General features: G+C 47.0%; 1 protein-coding gene across 1 annotated transcript in view; it reads right to left on the reverse strand.

The window, feature by feature from the left end:
* The window catches only part of RBM20 (RNA binding motif protein 20), a 193,594-nt gene that overhangs the window by 16,987 nt on the left and 164,073 nt on the right, over positions 1 to 12,534 (reverse strand). Inside the window, exons 9-10 of the mRNA XM_008054947.2 lie at positions 8,416 to 8,495; positions 6,080 to 6,749 (exon numbers count right to left, since the gene is read on the reverse strand). Coding sequence (XP_008053138.2) covers positions 6,080 to 6,749; positions 8,416 to 8,495 — 750 coding nt within the window. The remainder of the gene's footprint in view (positions 1 to 6,079; positions 6,750 to 8,415; positions 8,496 to 12,534) is intronic.

Genomic DNA, 12,534 nt, shown 5'->3' on the forward strand with positions numbered 1-12,534 from the left:
CACCTCAGCCTCCCAAAGGCGCGGGATTACAGGCTGAGCCACCGAGCCCGGCTGTAACCAACTTTTAAAACAGAGGTCAACAAACAATAATCCACAGGTCAGTATGACCTGCTGCCTGTTTTTCTACAATCCATGAGCTAAGAATGGATTTTAAAATTTTATATAGTAACATGTTAAGTGACTACAGACATGTCCACATAAAATCCTTGATTTTGCCTCCTGGCCCACATAGACTAACATGTTTACTACCTGATCCTTCGTAGAAAAATTTTACCAAGGCTCACTTTAGAAGTTTCTGGGGGATAGTCTCCTAGGACTTACACTTTGGTTAACAAGTCAATGACTACTCCCGGGCTTCCTCGGGGACAAGTTGCATTTTCTCGACATTTTTGACTAAAGTTGGTTGAAGACAAACCACTCTCGTTCTAACTTCTTATAACCAGACATCACCTTGAGTAACTAGGAGCCAGCTGGAGCAGGAGCTCAGGGCTGACTGGTCTAACCAGTTATTACCGGACAGGGACAGACAGTTCAAATCCTTTCTCTTTCCAGTGTTTAGTGTGGAAAATTCAAGTCTTCTGAGCTAACCTATGTGTAAAACAGTCACAGATACCTTTTGTGACTGACTAAAAGGTAACTGCTTTTCTTTATTTTTATCTCCCTGAATCAATTATCCATAACCCTCTTTTGTCTAAAGAAATCATCTTTATCCTTCCAAAGCAATTCCTACAGCCACATGCCTAGATCAACACAATAAAGACACCCCCTCCCATTCAAGCTGGGAGAGGAGGGGACAGTCTTGCAGGAAGCCTCCCAACAGGCAGACCCCTGCTTTTCCTTCCTGCAGGCAAAGGAAACAGGACAGTGCCCTTCAGAGCCTCCCTTTGCCCTAGGATCACTTCCAGGTGGGAGCAGCAGCTTAGGGGAACAGAAAAGCAAACTGATGCACCCAGCTGCTCATACAAGCTCACAGACAGATCTTCAATGCCAAATGTTGCATGCAGGGTTCAGCCACCCCAGGGCCTAGGCTACTGCTAAACTACTTCTGACTGGTCCCTCATTTCCTCTCTGTACCCTGCCCCACATCTGTTCTCCCCAAGGTAATCAAGAATGGTCATTCCAAAATGCAAAAATAATCACATCCTCACTGTGCTTTCCTTGCTTAAATATTTAATTTGCTTTCCCCTGCACTTAGAATAAAGACCAAAATCTCTCACCTACCTACAAGGCCCTGCATAAGGTAATCCCTTAACAAATCGGCCTCACCTCCTGTTATTCCAACCCTGGCTCTCTCTGTTCCAGCAGCACTGGGCACTGGTGCCACACACTGGGCCTTGTGCATGCTGTTCCCTCTGCCTGCTCACCTTCCTTTTCTCCCAGTAAATACCATTCCCCCAAATCCCAATAGTCACATCCTAACCCACGGACATCTCGGACTCATTGCAGGTATGCATAGCACTGTAGCTTCCAGTACCTTCTTATCACTCAACACTCTTACTCCTCAGTTTATATGATAAATCACTGGATTAGCATGTCTCTCCACTAGACTATGAGCCCATTGAGATCAGGGGTCATTTCAGTGTCACTCATGATGGTAACCCCAGTGCCAGATGCTCCATGTCTATTGGTCAATAAAAGAATGGAATTGGTAGAAGCAATGGAATCGGGGTGAATAACAAGTTTGCACTTGTCTCCTAGCATGTTTGAGTCTTGCCTGGGCTCTGAACTGCAAAAATAATCACATCCTCACTATGCTTTCCTTCCTTCTATCTCTTCCTCTTACGGATTGGTTTTACTAACAGTTACATTCTGGGGGCTCCTGAGCTACATCTGGCCCACAGACATGCTTTGGTCTATACTGGACTTTGTCTTTGCTCTAAGAGAATGAAGATCTGACAGTGTAGGCACACATTTCTGTGTTATAGCCATACAATGGAGTGAACAGTGGCCACCCCCTAGTCAGGCACCACCTCCTTGGTCATCCATGGTCCCATCGTGCTCACCTGGCTCCACTTGTCACCTGCCTGGCTTCCCTTCCCTAGGCATCTGGGTCTGTAACTCTTGGTTCCCCTTCTGGTAAGATGGAGGAGTGTTTCTTCCCCATGTTTTCCTTCTTTGTGACTTTGATTTCTTTCCTTCATCTTGTGATCCCGTGGTCAGGTCTGGTTCTCACGTATGGACCTGGCCACTCATGACCATGGAGCAGCACACATGGCTTCTCCACCACGGGCACTTTCTCCAGACATCTCAGAAGGTTTTTAATGAAAAAATGCTTATTAAAACACTACAACAGCCTTGTAATCACACCTATTTTATGAACAAGAAAATTGAGGCAGAGAAGAACAGGGTGTGACCTGGTTCTCAGAAGTCAGGCCTATGTCTCCAGAGTCTGGATTCAGTCATTCATGCCTTCAAAAGATACTTATCAGGTGCCCGCTCTGTACCAACCCCTGCTCTAAGGACTGGGGACATAGCAGTGATCACAGAAAGCAAAACTTCCTGCCTCGTGGAGTTACATTTGGGGGGTGGGAGGTGAGGATAGACACTAAATAAAATAAAAACACTAGAGGATAAGTTAGAAGGTCATAAATGGAAAGTGGGAAGGGAGAGAAGTGGGGAGGGGTATTGAGATGGTGTGCAGTGGCCAGGGATAAACTTGTGGAGAATGTGACCATGAGAGGAGACAGGATGTCAGGAGCAAGCTGTGTAGTCTTATGGGGATGGCAGCGCCTCAGCAGGGGGAACACCTGTGGGTAGAGTGCCTCGTGTATCAAAAGAACGGCAAGGACATTGTCCTTAGCCCTGTTGCCTCGTTCAGTCTCCAAGTTCAGTCACCACCTGTTATCTGATCCCTGTGGGGGTCTAGGCTTTTCTCAAGTTCATAAAACAGTTTGAGAATAGTGCAAAAACCTCCTTGTTCTGCTGTAATTCCAACACACAGTCTTGGGCTGTCCAGCTCCAAACCCACGGACACAACCAGTGGGGTGCCCCAACAAGTCTCTACTGACCCCACCACTGCAGGGCTATAAGAGGCAGAATCAACTTGAGGGATAGAATTGTGGGGAAACCCTGGGGGCTTTCTGAGAATCTTTTTCCATCAGGAACTCTTGAGATGACACATAATGTGTGTTACCTTAAGTGAGCAATGCCACACAAACTGATGGAAGCAGGATTGGTGAAACAGTAGGAAAAATAACGTTTCCAAAGGAGAGTCTCAGAAGTGTGGTTAGGAATGCAGAGCGGCAGCTTCACCCTCTGCTTTGTGCCTTGGGGAACAGAGCTTGACAGACTGATGGCACCTATATGAGGCCCAGGTTTATTAAGCTTCTGCAGACTCTTGCTCTTTGCCCTTTCCTTGAGGTGCTGGCTCATCAGCAGCACCTTGGGCACCTCCGAGAAGAAACACATGTTTTTTTCACCTGACAATTTTATTTTGCAAAGATCACTTGTGTGCAAATCATGCCTGCCCTTCTTTTTTTTTCTTTTTTTTGAGTTGGAGTCTCACTCTGTCACCCAGGCTGGAGGGCTGTGGCACACTCATGGCCACCACAACCTCAACCTGCTGGGCTCTGGCAATCCTTCCACCTTAGCCTTCCAAGTAGCTGGAATTATAGGAGTGCTCTACCGTGCCCGGCTAACTTTTTTTTTTTTTAATTGTAGAGACGAGTTCTCACCAATTTGCCCAGGCTGGTCTCGAATCTGTGGGCTCAGGTAATCCACTCACCTCGCTGTCCCAAAGTGCTGGGATTACAGGCTGAGCCACTGAGCCCAGCCCAGATACACTTTTCTTAAAAATATCCACTGGTTCACCAGCTCCTCAGGATCCAGTTCAAGCCCTCTGAGTCACACAAGTCCTCTGAGGCACACATGAACCTACCCCACTCACTTCCCTAATTTCATCTCCTGTGCTTCCCTGTGCCATGTCAGTCAGGAAAAACTGTAGCAGACTTTGCAATGGGCAAAAAAAGATTGCTCAGTGTCCTTTTGTGAAATGCTGGGCATCTGTCTAGCACATCCTTCCAGGGTATCTGATTCTTTAGGGGTCTGCAGCTTTCATTATCTTGAACTGAGCTATATTATACTCTGTAAGTTGCAGAAAACAAATTGTAATATAAATGATTCTTGTTCACAGAGATGTAAATGAATTGTATCTGCTGGAGATGCAACTGATCCCATCTCCTGTGGAAAGGGCCACTTTTACGTCTGTTAGCAACTTCATTTTCACATGCTGATGGCCTATATACGTTGCCTGCTTTTTGGATTCTCTTTTAAGCTGGATTTTATCTTATGATTCCTTCACTCATTATTATGTCAGTAAGATCCTTGACTTGTATTCATTACATATTTGCACCAGAGTCATGATTTTACTTTTTAAAAAGTTTTATCCTTTACTATACCCTAAAGGATGCAGCCATGTCAAGTAACTCTGGGTTCATCAAAGCAGTCTTTCTTTTTCATTTTTGTCCTTGATGTTGCTTCTGCCAAGAGCCCCAAACTGGTTTTTTTCCACTTTTTTTTTTTTGAGTTGGAGTCTCACTCTGTCGTCCAGGCTGGAGTGCAGTGGCACACTCACAGCCACCCCAGTGTCTACCTGCTGGGCTCAGGTGATCCTTCTGCCTCAGCCTTCCAAGTAGCCAGAATTATAGGCACGTGCTACCATGCCCGGCTAATTTTTGATTTATTGTAATGACGAGGTCTCACCAAGTTGCTGGGGCTGGTCTCAAACCCACGGGCTCAGGCAATTCACTGGTCTCGGCCTCCCAAAGTGCTGCAATTACAGGCTGAGCCACCAAGCCCAGCCTTCTTCCACTTTTAAAACCCTGTTCAAATGTCACCTCCTTTGTGCAGTTTTTGCTCAGCAGTAATAATTGCCCACTGAGCAGCTCATCCATTGTAAATACCAGCAGGGGTCACATTGTATGCAAATTATTTGTATAGGTCTGTTTCCACCACTACACTTCTGTCCCTGCCATAACATGGTCTATAGTCCTATTCACCTTTAGCACACCACTTGGCAAAGCGGCAATCCACCCACACCTGTGGGAATAAATGCTGAAGTAGTGGCCAAAGAGGTGAATGTTCCTGTTCATAGAGTTCAGAATTGGGATCCTTATTTATACTTAGTAACTGCCACCAACTAGAAGATATACGTGTAGAATTTTTAAAAACTAATCTGTAATCCCAGCACTTTGGAAGGCCAATGCGAGTGGATTGCCTGAGCCTGCAAGCTTGAGACCAGCCTAGGCAATTTTGTGAGACCTCATCTCTACAATAAATAAAAAATCAGCTGCGCATAGTAGTGCACGCCTGTAGTTCCGGCTACTTGGAAGGCTGAGGTGGAAGGATCGCCGGAGCCCAGCAGGTCGACGCTGCAGTGGCCATGAGTCATTCTCATGACTGAAATAATGCAGTAGGTCCTAAGCCCTTTCAGACACTTGAATGAAGATGCCGGCCAACTGCCATGCGTTTCTATTAAAGTGGAGGTAAAATACTGTGGACAATGTCTAGAAAAACATGCCAAGCCCTGGGCACTCAGTATAATTTAGTGGGTGGCAGCTGTTTCTCCTTTACTGCCTCTAATCGGAGTTCCAGGATTGGTAGATGCTTTTGGCAAGAGAGAGGACAGAGTGGACCAAAGATCTAATCTCTCTTGGCAGACTCTATATACCTCAGGGCCACTCCCCCCTGGACAAATACGATTATTGGAGGCCTTTCCATAACGTCCTGCCCTAACTTTTAGTAAAGGCAACAAAGTGCTGTAGGACCAGAATGCCTAGGTATAATTCTGGCTCTACAATTTCCTGACTGTGTGTCCTTGGGCAAATAACCTAAGTTCTCTGTGCCTCAGTTTCCTCATCTGCAGTAATAACAGCACCAACTTCAGAGGATTGCTGTGAGGATTAAATGACTTAGTTGAGATAAAGTGCTTAGCACAGTGCCTGGCCATAGTAAACATTTTAAAAATGTTCATTCATTCAATACATGTTCATCATCAATATATTATTATTGTTGTTGTTGTTATTATTATCCTTCTCTGGGGCCTGCCTCACCTTACCTGGGGAAGGGATTGTTTCATTACCTCATTCTCTGCCATTTTGTTTTCTTTTCTATCATCAGCTCCTTCTTGGTCTCTATCAGGTCTCTTGCTTTTATTTTTCTCACTCTGCTTGGACTTGGTGCCCTCAGGGGCCCTAGTGACTTTTGGCCCCAGCCCGTCTTCCTTGCCTGAGTCATCAGGATGGGACGGTCTGCTTTCTCGAAGCCTGGACTCATCTTTCCTCCTGGACCTCCCGGGGGCTTCCTGCTGCTGCTTCAGATACTTGTCCAACTTGGTTTTGGGCTCTTTCCGGTAGTAGCCGTCTTCTCGGCTTTTGTAGCTAGACATAGAGTGAAGTGGGTTGGGAGATCCAGACCTCAGGTACTTTTCCCGGTGGCTCCTCCCTCCTTCCAGTCGCTCGTCCAGTTCAGCCTTGTCCAGTTGCCGGGGGTGGTGTTTGCGATCATGTACCCAGGGGTCTATCCTGTCCCTCTTGTCATCCCCATTTTCCCTCCAGGGGGCTGGGTCTCGCTCTTCTTCCCTTCTGGCATAGGGAGAATGTTCCCATGAGTCCCGGCCATTGCCCCAGTCAGCCCGGGAGGGGCCCGGAGGACTGTGGTTGGAGCTGCAGGAAGTGAAGCTCGGAGTGTGAGACCTTGGGGAGAGTGACCTGCCCACTGGACTGCGGGATCGTGGCCTTTCTGGGCCGTATCTGTGAGGGAGCCAAGGAACAGGATTCAGAATTTGCATACCTCCCACCCCACATCACCCAGACACAGATATAGCCTCTCTCGTAGATGTACTGTGCACGCAGCTGTGTATACTCAACTCACAACTGTACAGAACCACACAGAGGGTGGTCTAGGTAAAAGTATTTTCCTCCCTCCTGGCTTCTGTGAGGAAGACTTTTTCCTAAGCATAGTATTGGCCACTCTCTGCTCCTTTGCTCCTTCTGTTTCTGGGAACTAGGAAGAATAACTGGATTGCTTTGGTTCAGTCCCATCTCTCCTTCTCTTGGAAGTGAGTTAAACTCAGGGAGTAGGCCTTTGACTCTCCTCCCAGGGGTATGTGGGATGGGGACTAGGGGACAAGGTTGTCCTGGTCCAAACCTATGGGAAGGCTGCCTAAGTCTGGGGTGCAAATAGCCTGCCTCTTGCTACAAGAGTTGAAGCCACTCCTTCATCTGGCCTCTATCAGAAGAAAGGCAACCTCTTAGCCTCCACTTTTCTCATATATTTTCTCATCTCAAATTATGCATGGAAGAAGGATGCTAATTATTGGGGAAGGCAGGATCAGAGGTTCCAAAAACAAAGAATTGGGAAGGCATTTTAGAGCTGGAACGACTCTAGAATGCTGACCTACTCATATTGGGGACGAAGAAACTGAAACCCAGAAAAAGACCTAAGGTTAAGAATGAGAACTCCCAATTCCCCCTCTGCCACTGAACTGCAGGTGGCATGACGTGGCCTTACACATTTTTTAGAAACCCAAATAAGCACAAATTAAAAAAGAAAACAGACAAACAAATAAAAATCCCAAGCCTGAACAGCTTCACACAAACCCTGGTACATACACACTCTGAAGGCTGTTTGGTTATTAACTAGGGAAACTGAACCATATACTCAAAATCCTAAAAGGATGAAAACCATGCAGTCCACCAACCAGGATGCACCCAGCTAGGACAATGCTGTGGTCACCATGGTTGGGGGGAAACAGCCTAGGCACATGCGTGCCCTCTACAGAGAGGTGAGTGCACCACCTGTGGCAGGTCTGTGGTAAGAACTCCAAGATGGGCTGCCCAGGTGCCGGCTCCTGCAGTTTTCCACCTGTGCTCTCCGCAGGACCCGTGTTTGTAGATGAGTGATTGTGATGAACTTGTAGCCAGCTTGGCCTGGTCACAAACTTCAGATGGAATAGACAGGTTGGAAACTGAATATATTCATTGTTCAGAGTACGTGACTGTTTCAAGCAACAGGGTTTATTGGGACCATCTTGTTCCTACTTCTACATTCAGCTCATGAAAAATCAAGAGCTGTCTCTAAAGAGAAGTCACATGTGCATACACTTTCAGGCAGTTTTAGTAGAGTGCACACTTGCTCCAAAGGGCCAAATATTAATAGATCCTTTCCTGTATTCCTTTCCAACCAAGAGGTCCCAGATGAGGGGAAGCCCAGTATCTTGCATTTTCCTGAAGTGAATTTGAGCTGCTGGACTGGAGCCTTTCATGGGGAACATGGAAAGGTGGGGCCCAGAAGGTAGATGGATTGGGTGGAGGTAAGGGTAGGGCACAGGGTGACTCAAATACCCCTAAGAATGAGAAACAGGAGTGTGTTCCAACTGCCCAGAACCTGCCCTGAGACTCAGGACCCAGGCCTCACCTGTCTGCTTCCCGGAACATGTCCCTCTCCCTCTGGGAATGGATGTCCTGGATGATAGCAGCCACAGTCTTCCCGGGTTTCTAGCAAGGTCAGATAGATCACCATCAGATCAGAGATGGCTTACAAAGCAGCTCTGACTTAGGTTGTTCACTGCCCAGTCCACCAAAAGGGAAAGGTGCCTTTTTAGGGGAAGAAAAAAAGTATAATCCAAGGGCCGAGGAGTGAGAGTATGATGCTGAACGGTGTAGAACTGAGTAGTCCAGAGAACATTGAGTGCTCTAACGAGCTGGGGAAGGAAGGAGTCTGGTGTTCAACTTCACGTGCTGGGACCAAGGAGTATCTATTAATACTTACCTCCCACCTCTGCCAGAAATAAAATAAAATAAAATAAAATATATATATATAACATGAAAGGAAAGGTGAGAAGAAAGGAGGGAGGGAAGGAGGAAGGGAGGGAGAAAGAAAAGAAAGGAAGGAAGGTAGGAAAAGAGGAAGGATGGGAAGGAAGGAGGGAAGGAAGGAAGGAGGGAAGGAGGGAGGGAAGGAAGGAGGGAAGGAGGGAGGGAAGGAAGGAAAGAAGGGATTGTAAACTAGGAGACACTTGAAGATTATTGAATGTAGCCTCTACCTTTTATATGGGTAAAAGCTGAGACACAGAGAGATTGAGCACCAGCCACCTTGTGGTCCATGAAGATGGTGACTCCTGAAGTTGTGCTGGGTTAAGAAACACATTCAGGGTCATAGAGATAGTGAAAAAACTTAGGACCAGAAAACAAGCATTTTAACTCCAAGTTCCTTCCCATGCTCCATACCCCCTTCAATACAGTGCATTCATCCACAGGGGTCAGCTGATGCTCACAGTAAACCTATGAGGTGGCAGCGCAGGTTAGGAGTCATGTTTCCCAGATGAGATGCTAGGTACCTAGGAGCTCTGCCCTTTCCAGGTCATTATACAGTGGCTATGCCAGGACAGGATCAACTCCAGTCACCAAATCTCAACCAAAGCTCTTTCCTAAACCTAGAACAGACACACAAAAACAAAAAATAAATAATAAATGATTTAAAAAAGAAGTCCATGGCCAGGCACATAATGCCTATAATCCCAGCAATTTGGGAGGCCAAGGCAGGGGAATTGCTTGAGTCCAGGAGTTCAAGAACAGCCTGGGCAACATAGCAAGACCTCATCTCTACAAAAAATAAAAAATTAGCTAAGTGTGATTGCCTGTGCTTGTAGTTCCAGCTACTCGGGAGCCCGAGGTAAAAGGATCACCTGAGCCCAAGAGGTAGTCTGTGGTGAGCCACGACTGTGTCACTGCACTCCAGCCTAGGCAACAGAGTGAGACCCATATTAAAAAAAAAAAAAAAAGAGCAGGAGCATCTTTCAAAAAGACTATGCAGAATTAATTCATTTAATAAAAATGTATCAAGCAAGTGACTTTTATGGTATGTGATTTATATCTCAACACATAAAGCTGATATACTTTTATAAAGGACTAAAAACTCTGTAATGTCAACTTTTGATTGAGTTTTATTAAGAAATTTAATCAACTGCTTTTAAATCTTTTTTTCTATGTAATTTACAAAGAATCATGAATTCTTAAGAGTCATACAAACATTAGGTATCATGATACATCTCATTTTGCAGATGGGGAAACCAGGTCCAGAAATGGGGTCTGGCTGGAGCTAGAGTGGCATGTGTACTCCAAGTGGTATGGCTGATTATCTGTAACTGTTGAGATAAGGGTTGGGCTGAGAAAAACACAAAGTAAAGGCAAGAATGGAGAAGGAGCTGTCTGCAGCTTTAGGGAGAGAGGTCAGGGCTAGATGTAAAATCTTCAAGTCAGGGAGCGATCTCTTGTCAGTTGGAGATGCAAAATGAGAGAAAGTCAAAGAGAAGGCAGTGACGCCTACCCTTGTGCTTGTGAATAAGTTTGAGGTCAAGAAGCCAATCCCCTGTTCAAGAAAAAGCCAGAAACTTGTCATTAGGCAGCAGTATATTCACCCAAAAAGGCATTTCACAACTCTGACAAATGGCCCCCTATGTCAAACTGGAGCTGTAGAGGTTGACCTTCTTAAGCACATAAAAGTGCCACCAACAAGTAACCAGCTTACCCAAGACCTGTACTGGCAACCAGTATCTCAACTGCTTAAACTGAACCACAAGCAGAGACCTACAGCCAAGCAAGGAAAAGTCGAGGCTGTTGGTCTGGGACGAGAAGAAATCTGCTGACCTAGAAGTTTTTTGGTTTTTTTTTTTTTGAGTTGGAGTCTCACTCTGTCACCCAGACTGGAGTGCAGTGGCCGCTTCCGGTCACCGCAGCCTCGACCTGCTGTGCTCCAGCGATCCTTCCGCCTCAGTCTTACAAGTAGCTGGAACTACAGGCACGCGCTACCACGCCCGGCTAATTTTTTGATTCATTGTAGAGATGAGGTCTCACCAAGTTGCCCAGGTGGGTCTCAAACCCGCGGGCTCAGGCAATCCACTCACCTCAGCCTCCCAAAGCGCAGGATTACAGGCTGAGCCACCGAGCCCAGCATGACCTGGAAGTTTCCATCCACCCCACCACTGCTCAAGACCACCAATCCTTCAGCCAGGTTGTTTGTCACTCCCTTGACCCAGAAGAAGAAGGCTCATCTGAAGGTCGCTGCACTTAGTGTGGACCCCACTGAGTGGTCTTCTTCCTGCTTGCCTGCCTTGGACCACACAGTGGAATCTGGGTACTCTATCGTCAAGGGAATGGCTGGCCCCAAAACAACCTAATGCAGTACTGCTGTCCAGCAGACCAATGGGAGCAGCAGAGCTTGGGAAAGCTGGTAGGGCCATTGGGACCAAGTCTGTGTGATGAGATTTGCTGTCACTCATCCTGAGTTCCAAATCTGTGACTTGCACTGCCAAGATGAAATAGAAAAAGGCTACAGAATGTGCCCCCATTGCCTGGGCCCAGCAGGTCCGAGGCTGCAGTGGCCGTCAGAGTGCCACTGCACTGAAGCCTGGGCAACAGAGTGAATCTCTGACTCAAAAAAAAAAGAATGTGCCCGCAAACTGGGATAAATGTACCATGGCGACATTTTGGGACATAAAAACTCTCCAAGGGGGTTGAATGGGGGAACTCTCTGTTGTAAAGAGACTGCAAGGTTCTAGTTTTCTTCTGCTCTTCTGGAACTTCACATCCTCCTGATTGCTCCTTCCAGCCCAGAACAGGAAAGTGGGTGGGAGGAAGATGGTTTTGTCAGGGAGTGGCTGAGGTTTTGTAGATTACTTAGGGCAGCATGGGGGTGGGACTCAGACTCATGAAGATAGGAGGAGATCAGGTCAATGTCAGGATCAGAGGCATTCCAGGAGCTCTTGGTTCCTTCTGCACCTTGATCATCACAGAGAGCACTCCCAGGCCCATTCCCTCTCGGGTACCCTCTGATTGGCAGAGCAATCCAATCACACACCACAGATGAAAACATCCTCTAGTGACCCATGCAGTCTCCCAGGGGTCAAAGAGGTGCAGTTAGAGTGCTTGCGGTGAGGGGAGGGGGGAGGCTAGAAGGGACACTTCTTGGCTTAGGCCTTGCTCTGAACCTTATTTTTCCAATCACAGAAATTCCTTCTGGGGTCCCTTTCAGCTCAGTGTCCTCTGGGGTTACTTCTATTCCGATCCCGGGTCCCCAGTGAATTGGCCCTGGGTTGTTGATCTCCTCACAGCCAGCACCGGCACAGAGCCTGGCATGGAACAAGTGCTCCCTAATACCTGCTCCAAGATGCATGGTTGGAGAGACAGAGTGATGTGCCTGCACAGAACGAATACGATGGTCTGCCAATATGACACTGTGGGGCTAGCAATCACAGGCATTGTGACCCCTTCTGCCGTTTTAAGTGGTAATTGCAAATTGTTTGGTGCTCTCTGAACCAACTGCCAGCTGCCATCTGAAAAGGGGGCAGAAGTGGCCAAAGATTTTCAGATAACAGACCTGACCTTCAAAGCCCTAAGAAAATCCTCTCAACCTTCCTCTTGGGCCGGCCTCTGCATCCTATGGTTAAAGCTATAAAAAAAAGGCAGGTGAGCCGGGCTCGGTGGCTCAGCCCATAATCCCGCACCTTTGGGAGGCTGAGGTGAGTGGATTGCCTGA

Source organism: Carlito syrichta, unplaced genomic scaffold, assembly GCF_000164805.1.
Source record: "Carlito syrichta isolate Samal-C Ts95f unplaced genomic scaffold, Tarsius_syrichta-2.0.1 Scaffold301619, whole genome shotgun sequence".
In the NCBI taxonomy this organism is placed as follows: domain Eukaryota; kingdom Metazoa; phylum Chordata; class Mammalia; order Primates; family Tarsiidae; genus Carlito; species Carlito syrichta.